The sequence below is a fragment of the Musa acuminata genome, chromosome BXJ3-3 (assembly GCF_036884655.1).
Source record: "Musa acuminata AAA Group cultivar baxijiao chromosome BXJ3-3, Cavendish_Baxijiao_AAA, whole genome shotgun sequence".
NCBI lineage: Eukaryota > Viridiplantae > Streptophyta > Magnoliopsida > Zingiberales > Musaceae > Musa > Musa acuminata.
Window position 1 is genome coordinate 4,574,440 of NC_088351.1, and position 26,151 is coordinate 4,600,590.

The 26,151-nt window shown below is 38.7% G+C and overlaps 4 protein-coding genes across 6 annotated transcripts; 2 read left to right on the top strand and 2 right to left on the bottom strand.

Moving 5' to 3' along the window:
• The first annotated feature begins 1,097 nt into the window (after window positions 1-1,097).
• Window positions 1,098-5,166, top strand: LOC135582298 (MADS-box transcription factor 22-like). 2 transcript variants are annotated; one of them, XM_065141625.1, is made up of 9 exons: window positions 1,098-1,226; window positions 1,470-1,695; window positions 2,920-2,998; window positions 3,819-3,880; window positions 3,957-4,056; window positions 4,155-4,196; window positions 4,484-4,525; window positions 4,605-4,759; window positions 4,889-5,166. In XM_065141625.1, the coding sequence occupies exons 2-9, from the start codon at window positions 1,514-1,516 to the stop codon at window positions 4,902-4,904; spliced, it is 678 nt and encodes a 225-aa protein (XP_064997697.1). In that variant the 5' UTR covers window positions 1,098-1,226; window positions 1,470-1,513; the 3' UTR covers window positions 4,905-5,166. The 2 variants fall into 2 exon arrangements, with proteins under 2 accessions (XP_064997697.1, XP_064997698.1); XM_065141626.1 differs by lacking the exon at window positions 1,098-1,226 and having other exon boundaries at window positions 1,467-1,695; window positions 4,889-5,150.
• A 547-nt stretch (window positions 5,167-5,713) lies between these two features.
• On the bottom strand, window positions 5,714-13,110 carry LOC103977523 (uncharacterized). The gene is made up of 8 exons (XM_009393070.3): window positions 12,877-13,110; window positions 11,739-12,044; window positions 9,805-10,088; window positions 8,402-8,530; window positions 7,082-7,204; window positions 6,886-6,993; window positions 6,591-6,769; window positions 5,714-6,127 (listed from the first exon to the last, which is right to left on the bottom strand). The coding sequence occupies exons 1-8, from the start codon at window positions 13,022-13,024 to the stop codon at window positions 6,004-6,006; spliced, it is 1,401 nt and encodes a 466-aa protein (XP_009391345.2). The 5' UTR covers window positions 13,025-13,110; the 3' UTR covers window positions 5,714-6,003.
• Window positions 13,111-13,817: 707 nt separating this feature from the next.
• Window positions 13,818-19,585, bottom strand: LOC103977524 (uncharacterized). 2 transcript variants are annotated; one of them, XM_065142564.1, is made up of 12 exons: window positions 19,410-19,585; window positions 19,176-19,301; window positions 18,077-18,190; window positions 17,832-17,948; window positions 17,239-17,676; window positions 16,758-17,149; window positions 16,568-16,667; window positions 16,172-16,231; window positions 15,977-16,060; window positions 15,793-15,909; window positions 15,255-15,538; window positions 13,819-14,355 (listed from the first exon to the last, which is right to left on the bottom strand). In XM_065142564.1, exons 2-12 carry the CDS (start codon window positions 19,233-19,235, stop codon window positions 14,310-14,312), a joined length of 1,812 nt encoding a protein of 603 aa, XP_064998636.1. In that variant the 5' UTR covers window positions 19,236-19,301; window positions 19,410-19,585; the 3' UTR covers window positions 13,819-14,309. The 2 variants fall into 2 exon arrangements, with proteins under 2 accessions (XP_064998635.1, XP_064998636.1); XM_065142563.1 differs by lacking the exons at window positions 19,176-19,301; window positions 19,410-19,585 and adding an exon at window positions 18,975-19,155 and having other exon boundaries at window positions 13,818-14,355.
• A 4,404-nt stretch (window positions 19,586-23,989) lies between these two features.
• On the top strand, window positions 23,990-26,139 carry LOC135586626 (serine carboxypeptidase 1-like). Its single transcript, XM_065144864.1, has 8 exons — window positions 23,990-24,309; window positions 24,376-24,483; window positions 24,576-24,850; window positions 24,946-25,176; window positions 25,256-25,362; window positions 25,450-25,536; window positions 25,623-25,728; window positions 25,797-26,139. The coding sequence occupies exons 1-8, from the start codon at window positions 24,030-24,032 to the stop codon at window positions 25,953-25,955; spliced, it is 1,353 nt and encodes a 450-aa protein (XP_065000936.1). The 5' UTR covers window positions 23,990-24,029; the 3' UTR covers window positions 25,956-26,139.
• Window positions 26,140-26,151: the final 12 nt, after the last annotated feature.

Sequence of the window (26,151 nt, forward strand, 5' to 3'; positions counted from 1 at the left end):
CTTCCCCTGGCCGGATACCGACCAAGGGCTTTTACACTATTTGTACGAGGGTCGGTTGCACGGGGGTTCGACGTGGCCCCTGATCTTCGATAGTTGGGACGGTACTTCTAATCGACCACCGTCTCGAGACGCGTGCAGCGACGTCAAACGACACCACCCCAGGTTTCCGGGACGAGACATGTCGAACAGTGTTTCAGTACAAATTCTGACTTGGCGTGTGGGGGTGTTCCCCTTGCTGATTCTCGGGCTGGCATGGTGGTATGCGGGTCGTACAACGCCTTAGTACAGAATATATCTTATCACGCGACATTATTAATGATCATTTTTCTACGTATTACCGCTCATTTCCTATCCACGTTAACGCTAATAACCTCTATAAGGTTTCCTCCCACACATCTCTTCAAATTTGCATTGTGATCGACAAGGCTGACTTGAGAGTCGACGATGTCAGCTTCCTAACATGTTGGTTATACTCGACGGTCGATCGATGTTTCAACTCTCTTTCATTCATTTCGGTCTATTTGTCATAACATCAAATAAATATATAATGATCGTTCTTTCTTCGTCACCTCCCAATATTTCTGTCTCATAAAAAAAATATTTATTTCGAAATAATTCTATACAGAAACGTCTATCGACTCTCATAAAATATTGATTGTCTTATTTCTTATACTTATATTTACTAATATCAAACCATAGTTTGACCTAACTTTGACTCATAAAACGAATATTAGATCAACATAATACCCACGTCAGCACGTAAGAGTCGGGCGTGGATGGTTCGAGTTCGTAGGTCGGGCCGTACGCGCCATAGCCGCCATGGGCCCCGCACGTCGGACGATCGGGAAGGCAAACTCCCCCGTCTTCGATGTCTGCCATCTCGCATTATGCGGTGGATAACCCCGGAGACAAGAAATCCTCCCACCCCAACACTTCTTTGCGGGGACCTGTGGGAGTCTCCCCAAGGCCATCTCCCCTCTCACAATGCCCCAGCTCGGAACGTGTTTCTTCACTAGTGATCTCTGACATCTTCCTGTAGCTAACACCGGTGGGCGAATGAGATTGCTGGGGACAGCAGTACCCATAGAGAGAGAGAGAGAGAGAGAGTACTGTTTTACCATAAAAAGGGGTCGTCTTCTGCACATCCAACAACTATGAACCATCAATCTCTCGTCTCTCCTTCAGGACAGGTCGGTGAAGAGCGTCGGCTGGCCTGGATCACATAGGTGAGTTTGCTGCTCTTCACCATTTGCTTGATTCCATGCGTTCCTCTTAACCCTACTGCACTTGACATCGCTATTCACTCTCTTTCTTCCGCCCTATGAACATCCAGGCTTCTCATAGGTAATGCTTAATTTGGAAACTTGGCGCTCTTTCTCCTTCTTTGCTTCTGTTGTTACTGTTACCCGTGGTTCTGGTTTCATTTTTGTGCTTAGATCTGGAACATTGGATCTTGGTTGTGCCTATAGGCGGCGGGGTGGGTGGGAGGAAGAGGAAGAGGAAGGAAGGAGAGATGGTGAGGGAGAAGATTCAGATAAAGAAGATAGACAACACGGCGGCGAGGCAGGTGACCTTTTCCAAGAGGCGGAGGGGTTTGTTCAAGAAGGCTGCGGAGCTGTCGGTTCTCTGTGATGCCGACGTCGCCCTCATCGTCTTCTCCTCCACCGGTAAACTCTTCGAGTTCTGCAACTCCAGGTAATCAATCCCGATCCTTCCCAAACAACATACATTTCTTTGGAAGCAAGATTCTTGCCGTATCAACACACATTATTGCTTGTCTTCAACCATTTAATCTATGCTCTTGCTGCATTCTTAGCTGCCTATCTCCTCGTATAGAGTTTCTTCGTCTGAACGAAGATGTATAGGTTCTTAATACCCCCTAATTCGCAGTGTGCGTCGAAATCTCCTGTGGGTTTTTGCTGGATCTTTTTAGGAGGAGCACTTTTGTGGTTGGAGTGGGAACTCTTGATGGATTTTCTTTGTTCTTTTTTTTGTCTCGTGTTGGAGTCTTTCAAATAGGGTATTTGGTTTCAGAGAGTTTCCATGGATGGAGAACAGAGTTTTACTGTTGCACCAGCAAGATCATATTTGTTTTATCCATAAGAAAGCTAAGATGACCCAAAGAAAGAAAGAAAGAAAGAAAGAAAGAAAGAAAGAAAGAATTCTGTGCTAAACAAGAACTGTTGGTGATTTGGATTAATGAACTTTGATCTGGATATCTCATCCTAGTTTCAATCTCCTTCTATCTTATCCTCTAATCCAACTCGGGTTTTGGCACACTATTAAAGGATAGGCGCATATAAGATCATATCATTATTATATCAAGTTATTAAGATAAAAATCCCTGTTTTATCACTTATACTCTCCGACTATTTGGCCACAAGGTTTCCAAGGAGGATCGACAAAGGTAAAATGCATCACTCCCATTATCGGCTTAAATGACTTCGACTACATTGCAACCTTCTGTATGACAGCAAATTCTACGTAGAATTAATTAGTACTCATGATGATGTTAACAAAAGTGACTCACCTTTTTATCATCCTTGAATTATAGTTGTCATGACTAATTACTAGTATCTCATTCATAAACAAATTTACATGTAGCTCTAATTGTATGATTTTATGATCACATCACATTTGTGCATTGATAACACAGTAAGTTGTGAGCTCTAATACAACTTCACATATTTTTAAGAGAATATTCTCTGATTTTATTTATGACGGTCGCACTATCATATTTTCATTACATCTAATAAAATGTTTTAATACCATTAACAAGAAAAATCGAAGTTTTCATGAACCGTCAGTAGCCACAGACTAAGATGACATGAACAAGTAGAGCAAGATTTGGAGTCAGTACTGTTATGAAATTTTTGTACTTTTTGATGCAACAAGTGATGTTTCTTCTTTGTTCTGAAGCATGAAGAAGATCATTGAAAAGCATAGTACTCATTCCAAGAACCTAGAGAAACATGATCAGCCCTTCCTCGACTTGAATGTAAGCATTAGCAAGATTCATTTTCATTACAGCTTGACTTCATCTTAATACAACCGACTGTCATTTGCCGATTTTAGATGCTTGTTAGCTTACTTCTCATTTCTTTACTTTCTGTGGGATGGATCATTAAAATATGACTGTGTGTGGATTATTATATGAGACTCTACAGAAAGAATACCATGTTCTCGAATGTCCTTTTTGATTATACATCATGAAACAAAAGGCAACCATCCACTAAGTATTCAAGGCCTTCAAAGTTGGAAAGTAGTGTTAGTTGGAAGCAAAATTCCAAGTGGTATGAGTTACAAAAGATATTCTTTTGCTAAAGGAAGCATAAGATGTGCAAAAGTGATGTGATCTTTTGCAAATAGTTTTTTGAAGCTTGCCTATTCTATAATTGTCAGACCCAATGGACTTCTCCATCCTTGATTTTGGAAGAAGAATAGTATGCACTATCAAACTATCAATGCTTATTCATTTGGCAAAATTTTTGAATAAACTGTTTCTAGATCATGAAAAGTTGAGCTTTCATCTTAATAAAGACACTGCAGCAAATAGCAGGAAAGATGGTCTAGTATTATTAATCTTAAAAGGTCTGTTCTGCTGCATTGTCCTCAATTTCCTTATCCTAAGCTGACTAAAATGGCAATTCTATTTCTATGTTGTAGTAGATTAATTAGCATCTTGATTTTAGCCCAATGGTGTAGTTGGATAGTTGCTGCCTTAAGACTTCACAAGTGACTAGTATTATTTCTTACATAATTTACTTCCGATAGGCTCAATTAACATCGGTATGTCTCTTCTTTCCCTTCTTCTTCAGTTAGACAACAGCAATTATGCAAGTCTAAAGAAACAAGTTGCAGAAGCAAGCCTGCAACTGAGGTCTGCCATATATTTGATATGTGACATACAGAATGCTCAATCATGTACAACCCTAAGGTTGGTAAAATCCATACAGGCAGATGAGAGGGGAGGCACTCGAAAAGCTCACAGTAGAGGAGCTACAGCAGCTGGAGAAAACCCTTGAAGCAGGATTAGGTCGCGTGATGGACAGAAAGGTAGACCTTGTGAGAACGATCGATTCGATTTGTTTTGTTTTCCACGAAAGAATTTCTGCAGTTAAGAACCAACCATACTTATTGTTGATGATTCTCAGGGTGCACAGTTCACGCAACAGATTAATTCTCTTCAACAAAAGGTAAAAGAGATGCTTCACTGCATGCTACTATGTAAGAGGTGTGGAAATGAGTAACAATAGACTCTAGCAGTGTTATAAAACTTTATTGCTGCAAATGAATGTTAGATCACCCTTTTGTAAGTCATACTTGATGACAGATTTCATTGGGATGACAAGCTGGAAAATGATTTGGATGAAATCCTACTGCAGTCATGACCATCTCATAAAATGATTGATAGGAATTGGCCATCAAAAGCAAGAAGTAAAACATTTCCTTTGGTCATTTATTTCTTTACCTTGGTGTGCAGGCAGCAAAACTGGCTGAAGAAAATGTGCGGCTAAGACGACGTGTAAGGCCTGTTTACCAGCCATCAAGTTCTCTTTCCTCTCTGCAGCACATTGATTCAGTGAAGGTTAATGGAAATGCAGGTGTTGGAGATGCCCAACATGGGGAAACAGGTGATGGCTGATAAAGACAATGTTGTCAATGAAGATGGACAATCCTCTGAATCTGTCACTAATGCCTCACACTCAGGAGGGCCGCAGGAATGTGATGATAGCTCTGTCACCTCTCTCAAACTAGGGTATGTTGATGAAGTTAACAAAGAATAATCCAGTTCATCTGTGTCTGACATTAGTGTCATATATATAATTGTGGATGCATGAGCTAAATTAGTGCATTGAAGTTAACAGTGTTACTTGTTCTGGCACAGGCTACCTTACTGCTAACTGAAACCATGAACAGCTAGTGCTGGAAGAGGTCTTGTTTGCTGTGTAACTGAGGAGCATCTCTGCAGCCATCAGATCTGGAATATCTGAGTTGTAGAATAATGTTAGGGGGACTACTGCTCCAACAGTAGGAGCATTGCAGTAATGTCATTTGATTCAGATGCTTTGTGGATTGTTTACTGTTCAACATTGTCCTCTCTGCTTGTTAATGGATTTATGATATATATATGTGTATATATATATATATATATATATTGTTGCATGGCCAATCTTTTAAAGTATGAAGGATTGATTACAATTGAGTCTATGGATGAAGACTGAGGGAATAATGCACACTGTGCCATTGAAATGGGTGCATAAATAAACTACCGACTATTGCCAGCACTTCTATTTTGCATTATAGGATAATGATTAAATAATATTAAACACTATAACTAACAAAATGTATGACATAAACTAATATTAAGTAGTTAATAATTTCAATAACCAAACAAATTTAACCTAAACTCTTTTTTGTCGTTTTTGAAAGTCTCATTTCCAAACAACTGACTAAATCTTAGCTTACCACTTTTTATTTGGTTGAGCTCATTTGCGTGGAAAAGGATAACTAATTGTTAATTCTTTGGAATAAAGACAACAAAATCTAGCCTTATAAATGAAACTAACTCTCAATCATCAATTGGACTTTGTCTTAGGTATTGATTCCCCTCTTCAACTTCAACAAGTAATATTTGATTGCTTTATAGTAATTTTTGACGATGACTCAATATGCTTTTGACACACTAATTCTCATTATTTGGATCATACAATTCATCTAACAACATACTGTATTTTGCAATCATATGACAACGTAGCAGACAAATCCTCAAGAGTACATCTTCTCAACCAGACAACTTAATGTTTCAAATTGATTGATAGACGTGAGTATACCTCTAGTACATGGTACAAAAAGTCCTACCATGATAGCAAGGCCTTGAGATAAAAACCTGGCAAGCCAGGAAACCAATGTTCATGTATGCATACCATAAGGCACACTGGCTTAGTTTAGAGGGCAAAACTTCAAGAACAATGGTGAGCAAGGGGCGCAAAAGGATTTACGCTATTTGTTGTAATCGTCCAAACCAAGATCCCTCAGTGCAGCAGTTGCAGCATCTTTGCAGCTCTCATGGCTTTCCTTTGCCCTCCTTATCAGCTTCTCGATGTCATTCCTGAGAAGAATGGTCCTGTAGAAGCCAATAAATACATAGAAATAAGGCTCTTTATATCATCAGTAACTTCAGAAGTAGTATGCATCTGTAAGATGAACAAAAAATTTGGGTCCAAATCCACTTTTTTTTTGCCCAACAGGCATCTCCAATGAATTAATAAGTAATAATGACTGGAACTGATCAAAATTTCTATTTATTACTACTATGCGATCAGTGAAAATCTAAACAAACAGATGGCAGATAATCAATAAAAATAACATATTTTCAGTTTGAAAAGCCCTCAAATATCAGCTTTCACTATGTGAAAACAATTAACATACATTTCAATGTAGATATTATTCTCCTCGATCAAGAACCCCAGAAATTATGGACACATTGGCATTCATTATAGGTCACGTTACATTTATGAATGGATGAATTTTTATTTTCATAATTGTAAGTGTGATAATGATTTCACTTTCCAAATAACAAACAGTACCTGTTCTCGGGATTCCTAACTACAAGATTGCGAATCATCAAGCAAGCTTGTCTTTGCATCTGAATCGAAGTGGGGAACTTCTGCATTGCTTGTAGAACAAGGTCTGCAACTCCTGCTTGAACTGCAACAGCAGCATTTTCTGGGGACCTCAGAGAAAGAACAGTTATGATAGACATGACCTGCAGAATAACAAATTTGACCTGAGGCTAATGGTCATATAGAGATCTTACATATCTTAAGAGCAATTTTCCGGATGCACTTTAAATTTTTAATAATTAGCATTATAGTTCAGCACCTCCTGTAAAACTGATGGATCTTCAGAAAATCTAGACGATAGTTTCATCAGTCGATCCAGACCACCCTTCTCAACAATCGCACTTTTATTTGCATCACTACCCGCTAGCTTCAGATAAAGTATTTCTGTGAGTTATAATCTCAACCATAGTGCAATTTTCTTGAGGCGTGCAATTGAAAGCGAAAAAACAACAGACCTTGGACAACAAAGAACAGCAAGCTCTAGCTATAAGTTTGTTATTTTGCCGACTGCTCTCATCCAGACACCGCAGAGTTGCATCAATGCCACCACTTTCTGATATAGACTTGCATATTTCATCCTGTGACATGAGCAAAGAAGAAAATAGAAAAGGGAATAGGACATCTTCATTAATGGATTCATTGTCACATGGATTTATGAAGCTGAACCAAAACTGTTCAGATAAGGATTATATGTCAGGTTTATGTGCATATTTAAGAGGAAGACTTCAAGAAAGCAATCAATCATTATAATAAATCAAGAACATGTTGCCTTGATGTATCAAGTTAAACTACAATACAAGAGGCCTAAAAGATATAAAGTATGATATAAATGCTGCCTTGATATATGATGATTCATGAGTAGTCATACAATACAGAACATCACGAGGACAGAGTATTAAGTTCTTTCTGGCAAAACTTCTGTACTATTTTTAAATATACACCTACACCTATAAAGTTATGAACACATTTAACAAGGTAAGCAAGAAAGGGTCAATCGATTTTAGCAAAAAATACTATCAAGCAATTTGTGGGAATGGGTTTTGCAAAAACACAATCAAAGAAAAACAAAGATTGATCATCTGGAGAGGAAGGATTATCAATTATCTGATAAAATAACAAACTCCCAACAAACACTATTAAATGCCTCGGAAAAAAACAGCAGCGATAGTGGACTGATAATTTCAATCATGACATCTCCATTAGTCATGCCAAAAAAGAAGGCAACCAATACTTATTTGTAAGAAGCGAGGAGCAACAAATGGAAAGAACAAGTTTATATTAGGATTGTTGATTTAGACATATTATATGCACTGCATCTAATATTAAATATCAAATAAAAATACAATGAAGAGAACACAAACATGAAAGTTTGTATATGAAATAGCACAAGCAATCATATTTGACATATTTCAATCAATCAGTTCATGTTTGAACCTGCTTAGCTCTACATGGAGCCTATGCAAGTCAATCGTGCCAGCAATTTGATGTATTAAAGCTAGTCATACCTAGGCATCTTCCAAGATTGAAAAGTAAAAGAAACAAAATTTGGATAGCACCTGACACTTGCTTGGCTGTCTAAGAGCTGAATTACACTGTTCTACCTGTCATCCTATGGATATATCCATCTTAAAATTTGACTACAAAAATGGATCATGTGAAAGATATACTTCTGAGAGAGAATGATATGCTTGTAAAAGGCAAGAAAATGCTTATAGATCGCTCAGATGCAAAAAGACAAACTTTTGAAAATTGCTTTACTGAATGCATAAACTTACATTTACAGCAACAGCCTTTAAAGCAGTACATGCTGCAGCTAAGTTTGATAAACTTAGTCCTTCACCAAGTGCTTGAACGAGAGCATCCGAAATACCAACTTTTGCAAACTTACGAGCATATCCAAAGACCTAGGTCAAGTTCCTCAGCATAAGAATTCCTCTAAAAAATTATGCCTCTGATGTTCTAATGATGTATATCAAGTTGCAGAACTACTAGATATTGAAGAATACTTATCACGATGTCATTGCTGAAACATTGAAAATGTTTAACTTAAATAAATATACCATACACAATATTTCAAATCCATATTACATTTGTTTATCAATAATTCTTGTGGGCCTTGAGCAAGAAACTTGTATCAAGAGCATGCCAACCATATGTGATTTATTTAACTTACAAGGTCATCACCAGATAAGTTTCTTATTCTAATCATTGAAATAACTGTATCTATCTGTTTAGAATTTCCATAAAATTTGAACTTTTTTTCTGAGAACCTCAATAAACTCTTTATATGAAGATTTAAATTAAATGATCCCAGAAAAGAACTTGATATATATAATAAATTCTCAAAAATTTATGCATATTACAGTTGGCCATAGCTAAGGTATTTGCGATGAAAAATAAATTTCGTAATAATATTGAAAGGCGATGAATACTTCATATCAGTTATGAGTTAGTAGTACATATTATGGGTATGTGACTTTAGGGTTAAATGTGTTCAAGGTATGTGAGATTTAGAAATCAACTTCCATTTGGTATGAAATAAATTAGGAACCCAGGATCATGGTAACCTAATATACTATTTTATAGGAAGCACCTACTAGTGATTTCACATTCCAGTGCAAAAATCATCCATGTACAGTACTGCAGATAGGTCAGATAATATTTTTATGCTTAAACTACTTCTGTACTGCTCAAGTAAGATATCTGCAGGATGAAATGGCTCAGGTAACTTTATCCTGCACTTCAGACCACTCTCCTAAAGCTACATGTCAAAATAAAGTCCAACACAAACTTCTTCAGGTCCATAGCTTTGTCTTTCATGACTTTGGCTGTTTAAGCCTGTTTTTGTCACTTTCGAGGACATAGACAGAATCTCTTAAATTCAAGGTTTTCACTCTATTTAGGCTGGTATTGGCATTTGTGTATATACTTCAACAACATAATTTTTAAAATGCTTCTGATGAATCATGTGCTGAGTACAAGAATAGGTTAACCATATATATAAAACGGATACACAAAAAACTTCTTCCTTACAGCAAAATATATCATCTTTACATCAGAGAAAGCTTAACATTGTAGCAAAACCTGAAGAAGATAATACATGCAGTTGCACTGAAAAGGTCATCATTTAAATAGAACATTAAACATGATGCTATATCCATAAAGCATTTTTACTTACTTGAGAAGCCAACACACGGCTGTCATCTGGTGTTAAAAGAACACGTATAGCATCATATAAGCTGTAGAGTTTGCTTCTGGGCAACTCTTTAAGTATTTGCATAATGAGCTCATCTATTTTGAAATCCATAAATGATTCCTTGAGAATTTCATCATTGGTTGAGGCTGTCACAACAACAGCAAAGGCACTGTCCAATATGTCCGGACTTTTACTGCTTCCATTCAGTATACCAACAACAACTTTCGGACCTCCATTTTGCCTAAAAGTTTCTCTACTTTGGACATCTGTAAGAATGACAAGCAACAACTTTCAAAATTTCACATAGGATCTAACTTAATGGATTCCACACGTAGGTTTATTATTCCAAACATTAAGCATGCATGTTAATACAGATGGAATATGGTCAAATCCACACACACAAGAAGTGTTTTCCTTATGCTTTTCAAGGATTACCATGTCACAGCATCATTAAGTCCGAGGATGAAATAAAAAAGATAAAAGATTAACTTCAAACATTTGACATATTTAAAAAATAACGTTATAGTTTTTTGTGTTTATGAATCGAGAGAAAAACCAGAAATATCTTTTGCATACCATGATAACCTGAAAAGGCACTGATCATGATATATACTTACAAATTCCATGGAATTTCATTTGCTCCATGAATTAGAAGAGACTTAAGAAGAATAAACCTATTGCATTTGCATGTCAACTGTCAAGGTATGATTAAGTTCGAATTATTCATGACTGCTTTTTAACATATAAGAAATGTTTATTCACTCCAACAGATGTTACAATCAATAATTTAGTAAATGAACTGATTATAACTATTCAATGCTAATGTGAAAGCAATTTATTTTCTTTTGTCTTTAGAATAATTTTATTTCTTCAGTTGCACTTTGTAAATATAATATATTGTCACATGGCAACATCCATAACTAATTGAAAAATCTCTCAATGAAGGGAAACAAGTTTCAATCAGAGGTCTTAGTGAAAAGGAAGATCATCTCTCGAATAAAAATGAAAGTGACGATTCCTTAGAATTGATAGATGGGATAATTGATTTCTTAATTTATAAAATCAGAATTTCTTTATCTGTATACTCCTTTACCTTCTTGCACTTGGGGGTCTATAAGTAAAGGGAAAGAGTTATAATCTTAAATACGAATAATTGAATATAATTTTTGTTTCTCATATTGTGTGAGTTGTCTAAAGCCTCATTTTGAGTGTACACTGGAATCAAAGCGAGTACAATATTTATCTCTGACACTGTGATGTTATCATGCAAGCATGTTACATCTGGTTTGAGGTCAGAACCCCCTTGTGTAATGCATAGGAAATAGTGTGAGTCCAAGTATTTTCTGTTCTCTCTTTACTCTTACACTGTTATCAATCCTAGAAAAGAAAATAACAAAAAAATTTCCCACCTATGCTCTTGTGCTACATCAGATTTAATATCAAAGAATATCCTACATCACACACCTAAGCAATGTGTCACAATTATTATTCATGACCACAGAAATGACATCAAATCTGAAAAAGAAATATGTATAATAAAATTAAGCATGTAAAATTACATAGCATACAATGCATGCTTGATCTACACTTCTTTATTGCTTCTTGTTGATGAAAAATCACAAATAAAATCATTTACACATTCCCCAAAAATACTTCATGTCCATATAAGCAGTAAGAGTGGATCAAATTTGGGCTATACAAAGACATCCTAGCTCAAGCGGTCAATTTGTGAGTTAAGATAAACTCACAAGTTTGCCCTGATATAACCAATAGCCAATGCAATTATTTTGTAAGTAAACATAAGATGGTTCGGGCATAAAAGAAACATCAATAATGATAACACTGAAAATGATTCAGGAAATTAGTCAATCAATAAAACATGAACATCAGCCAGAACTCAAATACCAGAGGCATACCGACAAGAATGGAACTCAATGCTTTCAGAGCTGATACAAGAAGTCCCTCAATCTTAACATTAAGGGAAGAACATATTCTTGTAAGAAGCTCCACTCCTCCATTCCTTGTTGCAATCGTTGCATTATCTGATCCATCAACAGAGCATAGACCATATAACTTGTCAAGCAGCTCAGCCATTTCTTGATCATTTGTTATGTTTGATTTAGAAGATCCCAAAGAGGATGTTACATCTTTTAGCTTATCTAGTGTCTGGATGACTGGATTATCCTTTGTGCTGCTTACGCCCGGGATGCACTTAACAATTCCTAAAAAATGGTATTAAAATATACATAATATCAATATTAAATGAAATGATAATCAGCATTTGTAATCAACATCAGAAATAGATGCAGAAAACGAAGGAACTAAATATTACCGAACTAAATATTAGCATAAATTAAAATATATGTGGAAACAAAATTGCCTAATATGTTGCAACTATGAGACATGCCATGAGAACTCCAAATTCTTTAATAGGCACTCAAGTTTGAAATTTTAGTTGCCTTGCTTAGTTTTTCTTCTTGAAGTAAACTTTGAAGACTTCAATGCAAAATTGTTGGAGGTTAAGAATAGGACAACGTTCTCTGTAACTTATTCCAACTCTGGAAATGCCTCAATCAGATTCAAAAGTTCAAATCAGTAATACGAAATCCAGATTTAGTAATCAAAGTCGTTAACTTTGGCTTTTAAATTATCGGCGAACATCAGTTAACTTTGGCTTTTAAATCACCTCGGATGTAACACTTCTTTGTTCATGCCATTTGAAGTCATTTACGTTGAAGTCTAAGGAGCATTGCGTCTCCGCTACTGCTGGCAGTCCTTTTACTGATTCATATCGATCACAACACGGAAAAGAAAAAGGAAAAAATAGATTCTTGAATAAAAATGGTTATCACCAAACCAACGGAACCCTATATTCTTTTTTCCTTCTTCTACATTGCCATCAGATCCACCAAATTAACTAAAAAAGAACTCATTTGACAGGGCGACAAACGACGCCATCCGACTCATCGAGGTTTAATCGATCCAGATCCAGATCCAGATCAAATGGGAGCCGATTATATGCGTTCTTGAAGGACAGGAGGGAGGAGAACTAACCAGACAGGTCGACGCCCTGAAGGGTTAGGGTCTGGAGGGCATCCTCAAGGGCTTCCTCGGGGTCCATACCGAGGTCCTCCATGTTCTCCGCCACCAGCGCTTCGAAGGCTTCTTGGGAGATCGTGCGCCCGCCGGCGGAAGGCCCCATCGCGACTGGCCGCAAGGTATTCTTTCCCTCCCAGTGATCTCTCTCTCTCTCACTGCGTCCGTGTGTGTCGAACTGTCGATGACTATAGCGAGAAAGTACATACTGGACCTTTAGTTCCCTGAAACTTTCCAGGGCTGATGTAATCAAACACAGACGCTGGACCTACAGGGGTGGGCTCTCACATCAAGGTCAAGTCACCCTTGCATATCGTCAGGGGTGTTTCGGCCTCTTGCGTCCAAGAATCCCCACGTATTCGATACGGACTCGATAAATCAGCCGAGCCATCAACCAGTCAAAAGCGGCTTCCCATTGGTCAGCACGCATGGGCTCCGCTGATAACATATCGGCCAAGTGGACCCCTTGCAATACGTGTGAATACAATTAAGTCTCTGTCCGTCACGATGTTACATGTGATACAAAATATTCATGTCATTACAAGCTGGTTTATTACAAGAGTGAGCTGGATGAAAGCTTGCTTGATGCTGATTGATGAAGAGGACCTTCTTCTTCTTCTTCTTCTTCTTCTTCTTCTTCATCATCATCATCCACTGCTTCTTCGAAATTGGTTGCTCATATCTTTCCTGAACAGCAGTAGGAGCGGAGCCACACGGCTATCAAAAAGGGTTACGATTGCCTTTATCACGCTTTCAAAATCATCTCTGGGTCCGATTGGATTTGAAACCGTCGAACTGTTGACCCAATTCTAAATCCAAATGGCTACAGATGCAACTGAGGTGAAGACCAACGAAGACGAGCAATCCAAACTTAATGCTACTTAGATCTAAGGTCAAATGCCAGAAGATCTTAGACATTGTTGTTCCATGTCCCGTGCGTGTTCTTATGGACAAGGAAACACAGAGAACAGGCATACATTTGAGTAAGATGGTAAGATGCAACTGTAAACGAGCAAACAAATTTGTTCATGATTCATCATTGTTGATGAACAGAGCGAGCCACTTCGTCAAGGTGAGAGAAAACAGTTGTAGCTTCGTACACCTTTCTCTTTCCCATTCCGGTTGCTGTGTCATTGTTGAGATGGGAGTCGGCCAACAACAAAGAGAGCTGGCTGTGTCCCATGGCCGTGTGAAGCCTTTCCTCTTTTCAAAAGCAGCCTTCCTCTATGTCTGCTGCCTCCTTCCTTTTGAAGTCCTTGTCGAAGCATGCATTCATGTCTTGGACTCTCCAGCGGTTGCTTCCCCTCTCAGAGCATTACACAGAATGTATCCAACCAGTAGTTTAACAAGCAAGAAAAGAAAGAAGAGGCCCAATAACAACACATGATCAATCAAAGTTCTGAATTGTTATCCGAGACAAATTGAATATTTTGGTCCCTGCTGACACCAAAACAATGCCATTAACAATGAACAAGAACAAAGAAAGCCAGATTGTGTTGTTCTTGCGGCATTAATGTTGTCAGTGTTTAGCCTCACCATTTCATCATCCTCAAACCTTTCTTTGGTCAACATGTACTACAACAAAAAAAGGGGAGATAACAACCAGATGGACATCATTACGATCCAAAAACTATATTATGAATCAACATCACATGCTTGTCATCGCTTTTAATTTTCTTGTTCATTTTTTCCAAAGATGGGGTCGAGAAGTAAATAGCAAGTGTCAATGAACAGACCCAGTTATTCTCAGCTGGAAATCAAGAAGACAATATGAATCTTCCTGTGTGTATAATGTAAATGTTGCCAATGATGCGAGATCAGGATAGATTCAATGGCCACAGTTTTACGCTCGCAAATTCCTCGCGACTGTTCGACAGAAAAGTTAAATGATTTTTGCATAAAAAATGATATTTAACTTTCTACCCAATGATTTTTACATATGTTTCCTCGGAAAGATGAAGAACCACCACTAATTGCATAAAGAACACACATCATCCATCATAATGCAATTAGTAACACCAATTTAAATCCACACTTTTTTCCAGAACGAGAAATAGTAGCTTAACTTGAAATTTTGATTCTGCTGATTTCTTATAAACATAAACCTCATCAATGATTATTTCTGTGGTGTCTTTACAGCAGATGCATGGCCAACATGAGCATGCATAGTATCACCCAAAACAGCAACCCATTAGGGAAACACAAGAAAACAAAAGCGTATTTGACAAATTTTGATGTTCTTATTATAATCGTATAAATAAACCATTAACCCTTGGATTTCATGGACTGCATTTTAGTGCACCAAACAAAGAATCGTTTATGGAACAAAAAGGTACCTGAATCTGAACTCATAAGGAAGAACTTGAATTGGCTGTGGAATTGGACTTCTTCTGGCCACCTCTAGGCATTTAATTCCTTCAGTCCTCAACTCATCTGGCAGTTGCAAGCAGATCCAATCCATTAATGACTCCACATCTTTTGCGAAATCACGAAGGTACCAATCAAGCAACTTAGGAATTGCCAGTTTGTTTGGTGTGCATATACCGACGGCTGCTTGCAAATAATCCCTCTTGGCTCTTTCTAACTCTTTATCAACTTGGGCTGCAGTGTATACTCTCACCTGAAAATTGTCAGTGAAGTAATCAAACCAGTTCTAAAACTCTTTCAGACAACAGTCAGGATCAGAAACATGTGATTTGGTATGGAGATCTCTTCTCAGCTTTCTAACTTTATGCATGTTAATATGCTGGTAGGAATACAGTATGATCTACATGCATATCTTCTTTAATGAAACATGCAAACTTCAATCTGATATCATAATGCCAGGAAGCTAAGACGGAAACCATAAAGCAAATATTTGTTTCACAAACTTACAGCAGGGGATGACCAGCTCCCACATGAAAGTGCAAATGTAACCAAGGGTTCCGGCCATTCCAATCCAAATAAGCCTCGCACCGTGACATGATCGCTTTTAGATCCCTTAGGGCAGACCTGTATTTGAAAAGGATCAGCCAGTAAACAGAATATCAATTGTCAGAGAATTTGAACAACAACCTACATGTTTCAAACTGTAGGGAAGCCTCAATATGAAATGTTCAATTGTCATTGCATTGAGCAAGTGACCACCCACATTAATCACAGCCTAGAAAGAAAGAAGGGAACATTAGAATTTACATTACAGAAAGGCATTCATAAACCAACTGTTCAACTATTGCTCCAGAAAACTCAAAAAAAGAAAGAGCTAACATTGTACCTTTAGCATCAGCGCGATAATAATCTCAGGACTTGCAGGAATGCCTTTCTTGAGAAATGCCTGGAATTAAAACCAAAAGAGATTTGAAAAAGGTGACTCAAAGATGGTCATTTTCGGGTGTTTGTAAAGATTAAAGCCTTTCTCAATTGTATAAATTGTCTACTACATATGGGAGCTGAATGGCATTTTATTTGTCGTCAGAGGCCACAAGAATGCCGCTAATCTTGGATTTCTTATCTTCTTTTTAAACACATAATGCTCAAAATATAGTGAAAGATTCAAGTCCACTACTAAATCAGGTAATGTCAGCAGGTTAAATAAAAAGAAGGGTTTCAACTTTCAAATGATAATTTAAATTGTTTTACTGGTCAATCATTCTATCAGTTAACAGCTTACATTCATCATGCATGAATTGTAAATGTTAATCCAGAATGCAATCTTCTGCTGATGTGTGAGATTTGATAAATCTGCTGATGCAAGTTCTCTGAGCAAACATCTGCACTTTAAGGACAAGAAGCAATTATAATTTTAGTCACCAGGCTTGAATAAAGGGAATGATGAATCCAATTCTGAACGGAAATCTCACTTCAGTCTACATGTAAAAAATGAACAACTCGACAGGAGGTTTGGAAATTTTGAGCTTGCTTCAACTGCTCGCAAATGCTTATATGGCCCGATATCCCTTTTTCCAAATTCTGCACAGATACCATATGGGTCTAGAGAATCTGTTTCTTCCAAACTTGCACTACAATATGATACAGGAGATGTCTCCAGAAGCTCTTTTGTGTTCCCTGGAGAGCTCATCCGTGACAATATGTTCATCAGGCACTTCAAGATGTCCTCGGATAGTTTGTTTGGGCCACTTGACTCACATAATGTTGCTTCCTTCGGAGCACTGGACTGGTTTAATATTGCTTCATCTGACAACCTCCTTGAGTTCTTTTCAGTTCTTTCATGATCCAAAGCATCACACTTTGGCTGAATTAAACAAGAACATGGATGACCATACACATAAGATAAACAGGTACATAAGTAGATGAAAGCTATGGTTGGACAAAAGAAGGTACCTGTGCATCCACCTGCCTGTTTCCCAAAGTAGCTGCTGCTATTTTTATATCTCTCTTAACTGGAGTCTGTTTACAGTTCTTACCAATATTAGTTCTTAATTGATTCTCTTTTCCTTGCTGACTTTCAGTAATGGATATGGATGAATTCATCTTGTTTGGTGCAAATTTGCCATAAACAAACTTATTAGAGGAAGGCATATTTTGGTCCATGTTTAAAGACCACTGTGTCGAGGTTGACCCTTTCATGAATTGTGGTTGCTCCAAGGTTTTGGAGTATCGAGTAAGGGGGTGAACGTCATATCCTAATTTCTTGGATTTCTTGCAGGATGAGCTGTAGATAGCTTCCTGATAGAGGCCTTGCCGAAAGTTCACCACCTGTTCTTCAAGGCGAACCACCTCTTCTTCTAAAACAGCTACTTCAGCCAAAAGTTCTAGTGTCTTGGGAGAGAAGGAAAGAATTTGAAGTCAAAATCATGTCTTTTTTCATCTGTAAATGCAAAACTGGTGTTCTAAAATGCCTTGAAACAGAAGCTTATAGATTGTTGGAATATTAGAGGAGAGACTGAAGAAAGTTAAAGTTAAAGGATAATTACATGTGAAGGCAAATATGGTGGAAGGCGAGGAAGAGCGCCCCGAGGTCTCGTGAAAGCCCTCTCCAAGGCGCTGTGGACACTCTCTTCCTTCCTTAGCTTCTTCCTAAGCTTATCAACCTGAAAACAAGAAGAGAAGAACCAACTTAATATAACCGAATCAAACATAATGAACAGAGAGACTACAAGCAGATATGCAAAATGATTGAATCACATGGAACTGTTCGATTAATATTCAGAGGAGATACATCTCGCTGCAGAGCAATCTTCCTCTCTCTCCTGGATTGGCATCTGTTGGGTCCATTTGCTATGATCATCGATCCATTCCCCTGCATCTCAACCTTCCTCTCCTTGCAGATTCCCTTCACGCAGCAATAACTCATCAGAACAAGACAACAAATTACTCTTATTTGCGAACAACTCAATGCTATAGAAGTATTTTCTTATGAGATTCTTTAGATAAGGAAACAAGCATACGACTTCTTTAATTTTACCAAGGAAATCAGTGAGCCCATTTCGCAATAACACTCTCTCCTTGAGAAAGAAGCAATAGCGCTTTAAAAGAAATAGGGAAATTCTCAAAAGCCAATCTTGAAATAACAATCCATCTCAACTCCGTATGCATCAACATATATAAAAGATTCACGCAGCAATAACTCATCAGAACAAGACAACAAATGACTCCTATTTGCGAACAACTCAATGCTAAAGAAGTAGTTTTTCCTGCGAGATTCTTTAGATAACGAAACAAGCATACGACCTATTTAATTTTACCAAGGAAATCAGTGAGCCCATTTCTCGATAACACTCTCTCCTTGAGAAAGAAACAATAGCTTTGAAAGAAACGGGGAAATACTCAAAAGCCAACCTCGAAATAACAATCCATCTCAACTCCGTATGCATCAACATGTATAAAAGATTCACGCAGCAATAACTCATCAGAACAAGACAACAAATTACTCTTATTTGCGAACACCTCAACGATAAAGAAATAGTTTTTCCTACGAGATTCTTTAGATAACGAAACAAGCATACGACTTCTTTAATTTTACCAAGGAAATCAGTGAACCCATTTCTCGATAACACTCTCTCCTTGAGAAAGAAACAATAGCTTTAAAAGAAACGGGGAAATACTCAAAAGCCAACCTCGAAATAACAATCCATCTCAACTCCGTATGCATCAACATATATAAAAGATTCAAGTTTGTTTCAGAAAACACATTCACTGGCATAGAGAAAGCCACACAGGGCTCTGGTTCGAGATAAAGGAGCCAACTTTGCGAGGCATGGAACAACAAGATCCAATGAAACAGAGACCCGTCTCGGGTTTAAGTCCAAGGAGCCTACTTTATCGCGCTTCAGGGAAGCTTTCATGGCCGGCAACGACGCCCGCGCCTTGGAATTCATCGTCACCAATTGCTCTTCTTCTTCTTCTTCCCTCCTCTCTTCTTCTTGTACGGAAAACAAAGCTCTCTGAAAAAAGAGATGATGATGAAAAGCCTGCAAACCTCAGCAGCCGAACGCCACCCGAAACACACGGGGGGAAATCTAGAAGGAAAGAGTGTGAAACAACATTCAGACCTGTGGATTGATCTCATTCGCGTACGGGGGCGGGAAAGTTGAATGAACGCTGGCGAGGAGAGGAAAGCAAGAACTCTGGCCAAGGAGGCAACTTTGGATACCACTAAGCCACAAGAGGCAAAAGGGAACCGCTCTCGCTTTCGCCAACTCACTAAAGTTGAGGGCGCTGCCGTCTTTCCCTTATCGGGTAGATCCTTTCGCTCACCGCGATGCGGGGGACCTCGAGGATTACACGGTGACGGGGTTTAGATGCTTGAGGAGTTACTCGCGGGTGGTGCACGGCAGCACGTTACTAACACGAAATGACGAAATTGCCCTCCTATTGTCTTCTCCATTGGTACACATAACCAATCGTATTGTTAATATGGCACAGCTTTCTGTTTCATGTTTTTGTTTTTCTCGTGAAGAAACGTGAAATGTTTCCACTCTGTTTCTATTCCCAGAGGATAAAAGAAGTTCCCTGTAGTGATTCAGTCAAACTAATTTAACAATGATGATTTCTATTTGTATAAAATAGGAAAAAAAAACACAATTTATGTTAGTGACATGTGTAGATTTAGCTTCCACTGAGAGATCATTTCATAAAACTGTCATATCTTCTGATTCATTTACAAATATGATAAAACTATGGAATGAGGAATTGAGTTCAGTAGTATCATCAGAAAGAATTTTCTTTCTTTTCTTTTCTCCTTTTTCTTTTGAGGATGTATATGTTGGAAGACATACATCATGTCTCTACATTTACAAAGTTTCTATTGCTAGAGGACTAGTTGGTTGATTGCAGACTTTTCAGTGCAATTTCATGATTCTATTGGCACAAGCATAGCTGGTGTTCATATGCAAAAGTTCCTGATACTTGCTATCAGTCCCAAACTTTTCTTGAGACAAATAATAGAGAATAGGAAGATGAGAGCCTTTTTACTGTCAAAAAGTAACTCAGTATCTGAGCTACTATCAAGGATTATCCAGTAGTTTCTGAATCTTATGAGTTATCCTTGAAATATTAATGCAGCTGCTCCTTTGATACCATTAATCTAACTTGTCCTCTGCATACTTCATTGTGCATGAGAAGAAAAGAATGACAAAAAAAAGGAGAGGGCGGTGACATTTTTAAGAACTTCTATTTACAGTGTGTTTTCTCAACAAGGATGCAGAGACTTTGACAGATGTGGGAGGACACACTGTCAAGTTCACTTTTCACATCAGCTATAGAAGTGCAAACACACCCGCCATAACTTTGCAAAAAGGTAAGGAACCTGCCATGTTGGTCACTCATAGCTTGCAAGACAAGTTTGGGAGCTTCAGCTCAGTGTCATCCACTTGGTGCCAAAAGAGATTTAGTGTCGCTTGGGACAGATATAACTACTGCCTTGTTTGGTTGCTGAACAAGATGCCAATGGATAGACAGAGCAGCAAAAGTGTGAGACCTTGTCAGGTTAGCTCTGCTTACTTCAAAAAAAGTTACATGTCTACAGACCAAGTAATGCATGTTTTGCTGCAATCCAAAACAAAGCATTTCAGCTTATGGATCCAAAAATCTGACCAAACTTTCAACTACTTACTGCACTTTCATTGACTACTAGTAGTGAAGCTTCTGTTCACCTGACACTGCTTTTATTTGGAGCCATTACAAAAGTTGTACATTCATACCATTTACCCTGCTTTATTTAAATCTAAATTGTATCTGCTGTCATTCTGCAATTAGAAAGATACATTGTTAATTATATGCCCATGCTTGAAGAAATTGAATACTTATACACTGGTCTAAGACCACATCCCAAGATGTCCCCAGCAATATGGGTGGACCAACAAATTGATAGTGATGCATTCATTTCTTTCTCCAAATTAAATTGAAGTCAAGTTTTCCACTGCAATTATATATAAGGCACTTGCAATTGGCATGAATTATGTGTTTGTTAGGGCTTGAGACTGGATCTAAAGCTGACACTATAAGCTGGATTAAAAATACAGTAGTAAATTCCAAAGGAAGGAGATGTTTCATCCTGGAAATGAGGACAGTGCAGCCGACAATGCCTTCTTGAGCGTTCACTATCCATGCACGAGCAGCAGCAGAATCATTCATGTCCTCTTACCATATTATGCATGCCAAGTTTCTCACACTCATACGAAGATTCTGAGAACATGGTATTGGTTTGTCTTATTTGCAGCTGACATTCAAGTGCTGTAAAATGAACTCTAGTAAGATCTAGACAGGGAAGGAGATGTAATGTAATTGAAGTGTCATGGACTTCAGATAAAGGGGAAGGAAGATGACCAAATCATCAAGTTCCAAGTCATACCCCCTGCCTAATGATAATTCTGACTTAAAAAGATTGGTCTTTGTCATAGTATTTGCAAGAAATATGATAAATTCCAAGTCCGCAACAGGGTGGACATGTGATACTGATCACTTGGGACCATCTGCATGACACCAAGGATGCTCTAAGGATGAACAGAAGTGGTGATCTTAGCTAGAATGTTCATAAAGGTTGAGCCAGTAAATGCTTTGTGGAGATGCCTTAGTTCATTAGCCCATGAATAATTCAATCTTAAACCTTACTAGTGTCTACTTAGCCTCCCCAGGATTCAAACCTGTACTTGAACTGTATAGTTAGATCAAGAGTGTCATCTGGCCTCAGAAGAACAGAGAGTGACACTAAAGAACTCGATGAAAGCAAGCAAGACTGACTCCCACCGACAAAATGTTGACTTTTATATGGAAAGATGAACACTGTGAATGATGGAATGATCCTATCCTTGATCTGGCTGGCCACACTCTGCCTAATATACTTTGAAAAGACCATACCTACCTTTATTTCCTGAAGGAATTGTTCAACATCTTGAGAGTGAAGAGACCACCCAACCACCGGCTTATTCAAGCTGGCTTGCTAAGATCAATACAGAAATCAGTATGTTTTGGCTGATCTCAAGTGCGATGTTCCTTGGTGCTTTTCACTTGATTTGGACCTGCAGACAAGCTTAGAGGTGATTAAAGGCTCTTTCATCATCTAAGAACAACCTAAGGTAGGATTTGACATGAGAAAGACTTGGCTGGGTAGATGTGGCCACAATTGAAATTTCAATCTATCATTGCAATATGGTTAATTTCAAAACAATATTCTATGATTGTCACTGCTTGTGCCGATCCTGGAAATCAGGATGGTGAATTAAAGGAATCGCAAAGTAGACTTTGCAGCTGACACTTCTTTTTTGTTAGAACAACTTTTATCTCCATCACTTTTCTTTGATTACATCCTAACTCTTACTGCTCTCCACCACCGCCACCGTGAAAAGGTGTGGAAAGATCTTTCTTTGGCCACTATGGCCGTGAGCATATAATGAACAGCAATGATGTATGGCAATGGGAGGGAATTCTTTGCCTGCTTCACGAGGACAAGCATGCCAAGTGCATTAGCGTGGATAGCATCATGCCCGTCGTGAACATTCCTCCCTCGACATGCTTTGAGCGTGGAGATGTTGGGAATAAAACAAGCGAACATATATATGCTGACTTCCCAATACATGTCAAGAAGGACAGCAGTCTGTATCACGATTAGCAGCAGCAATGCATGCTTGGAAAGGTTTCTTGAAGAGACACAGTCTCAGCCAATGCCAATATAGTCTAAATCCACAATTTGGTGATTATTCCACAGGGGAAATGATTGCCATGGAGAACCTGAGCTGCTGATTTGAAACTACTGCAACTTCTCTTCAGAGAAGGATTGGGCAAGAAGCCCATGAGAAGTTTTTGGGATTACTAGTCATTAAATTAAAATCTTAGCTCGAGCTTTCGAGATTATTGATCATCCAATCAAAATCTTAGACTCTGTTTCGTCAGTTAATGTTCATTTCATCTAAATCTTTATCATCAAACCGTAGCAGTATCTAATCCTATATTTTTATTTATTTTTCTAGATTTGTTCTCACTATTAATTTTCTACAGACTTACTGTGGACACACTGCAGGAGATCTTTTAGCAGAAACTACTAAAATGAATTACAAGTTCTGTGATATTTTTGTTAAGCTACCTATTAAAAGCAGTGGAAGCTGTCATCATTTGAAGTTTGTATCCCCTTTTTTTCATTTACCTAATACAATTGTGCAAGAATCAATCAAACCTCATTATATGAACAGAAACATGAAAGAGAAAACAAAATTGTTAATGCTTCCAAATACTCATTACTCCAACTGAGTTCCTTCATCATCACACCTTACAGTTTTGAATACTAAACTTGCCCATCGCTTGCTTCTCTCTTTCCTTTTTCTTTTCCCTTAAGCATGTAACAAGTGGAGATTATCCTCCAAGAATGGACTTCCTTGCATGTATGTAGTCTATAGAAATCATGTGAAGGAGAAGGATTTGTTCATAGCAACCGAGGCATTCTATTCCAACAATCTCAGCTCGGCCACTTTGTTCTTGCTCGGACTATGTCATTCCAAATATATATATCTGGACAGCATAAGGTGCGGTCATACTGCGTGTTCCCTTGGCTTCTATTGCTTACCACCAAGACCATGATGGACTCTGCGTTTTCTACTTGCTTCTTCTTCTTCTTCTTCTTCTCTTTCTACATCTTCACCTTAGCAGCTAATGCCAATCAAGCTGACGTTCTTCTGCGAATGATGAGGTCAAAATGGTCGCCTGCAGCTCAACAAGATAGCCAGTTTCGTCTCAGCAATTCTAGCAAGGAATTGCCTGCAGTATATGTTGCTCCACAGCATGGTTCGAAGGATCTCGACAAGATCGACAGGCTGCCAGGGCAGCCTGAAGGCCAGAGTATCAACCAGTATGCTGGCTATGTGACGGTCGATCACCACAACGGGAGAGCACTCTTTTACTACTTCGTTGAGTCCCCAGAAGACCAAGCCAAGAAACCACTTGTGTTGTGGCTTAATGGAGGTGATCGGCATCACTACCAGGCTCTTCGGTGTTTTCCTCGGTCGATTGATAATTTGAGATGTGCAGGCCCTGGATGCTCTTCTTTAGGTTACGGAGCCATGGAAGAGCTTGGACCTTTCAGAGTCAACAGTGATGGCAAAACCCTGCGTGAAAACCACCACTCATGGATCGATGGTATGTTCATAGAGATCATTCTTCCAAGTATGTGTGTTCTTGAGGTGATGATGATGCTTCACTAATATGAATTGGTGGTGATACAACTGCAGTGGCAAACATCATCTTCTTGGAGTCTCCTGCTGGTGTTGGATTCTCGTACTCGAACACCACTTCAGATTACCGCTCCAATGGAGACAGAAGAACAGCAGAGGACTCCTATACCTTCCTTGTCAACTGGTTGGAGAGGTTTCAGGAGTACAAGAGCCATGATTTCTTCATCACCGGAGAGAGCTACGGCGGCCACTACGTTCCTCAGCTCGCCAGTCTCATCCTCCGGAACAACATGAAGATGAACCAGTCAACCATCAACCTGAAAGGGATAGCTGTAAGGTCACACCATCAACGAATCTATTACTTCATCAAATTCTTATCCCGCATCTCTTGGGAGTCCCATTCGTACTTTTCGTTTGTTCCTGATAGATTGGCAACGCGTACATCGACCGAAACATAAACGAAATTGAGATGTACGAGTTCCTGTGGGCTCACGCCATGTTCTCCGACGACACCCACAAGCTGATCCAAAAGCAATGCAATGGCTCAGACACCTTCTCCCTCGAGTGTCAAGACGCCATGTTTCAGGCTCGTAGGGAGACTGGGGAAATCAATCTGTACAATGTTTATGCTCCTCGTTGCTCTGCATGGGCTCGTAAAGTGATTCATTCTGAACAATGTTTTACGTGACAAGTGATTCATCCATCCGTAACATTCTAACCAGCAAAAATTGACACAGAATGAAGAATATGATCCTTGTGATGACGACTACGTGCGCTCATACCTCAACGATGAGAAGGTGCAAAAGGCCCTTCATGCAGTTCCAACTGGATGGGGACACTGCAGGTATTCAGAACCCAGTCTTCTTCGTTCTTGAGTGATAACATCCACTGGACTTGGCTGAGCAATAGCTTGTCATTCGTATTCTTTCAGTTCCATGGTTTGGACTGATACTGCTGTGAGCATGCTAGCTATGATCAAGAAGCTCTCGACCAGAGGCTTAAGAGTGTGGTTATACAGGCATGTATTGATTTCTCTGCCATCAAGCATGTATGTCGATAGAGCTTGAGAAATGAACAGAGGACTTAATGTACTTGTGCCTGCAGCGGTGACATTGATGCGGTAGTTCCAGTGACATCAACAAAGGCCTCGTTGAACATGCTTGATCTTCCCATCCGCAGAGCATGGCTGCCATGGTACATTGATCATGAGGTATGAAAACAAGGTTTCCTCATGATATAGTAGCGTATGATTATGACAGTATATACCGATGATGGCAGGTGGGAGGATATGTTGTAGAATACAAAGGGATAACTTTTGTGACAGTAAGAGGAGCAGGACATGAGGTCCCAAGCTACCAACCAGAGAGGTCTTTGGCAATGATCACTGCGTTCCTTCAAGGAACCTCCCTTCCTCCAAAGGACAAAAGAATGTTCTGAGTGACATTCTTAATATGCACACATGTTTCTACAGCTTCAAAAACACATCAGGATTTGCCTCAGCTGGAGGAGACTGTTAATAAATATCTGCAGGAATTTTTTAGACAGCTACTCTAATTGATTAGGCCAAGCTATCAAGAATGACTCAGCCATGTGTTAATCAAATCCCTACAAGAGTTTTAGTTCCACAAGTGGT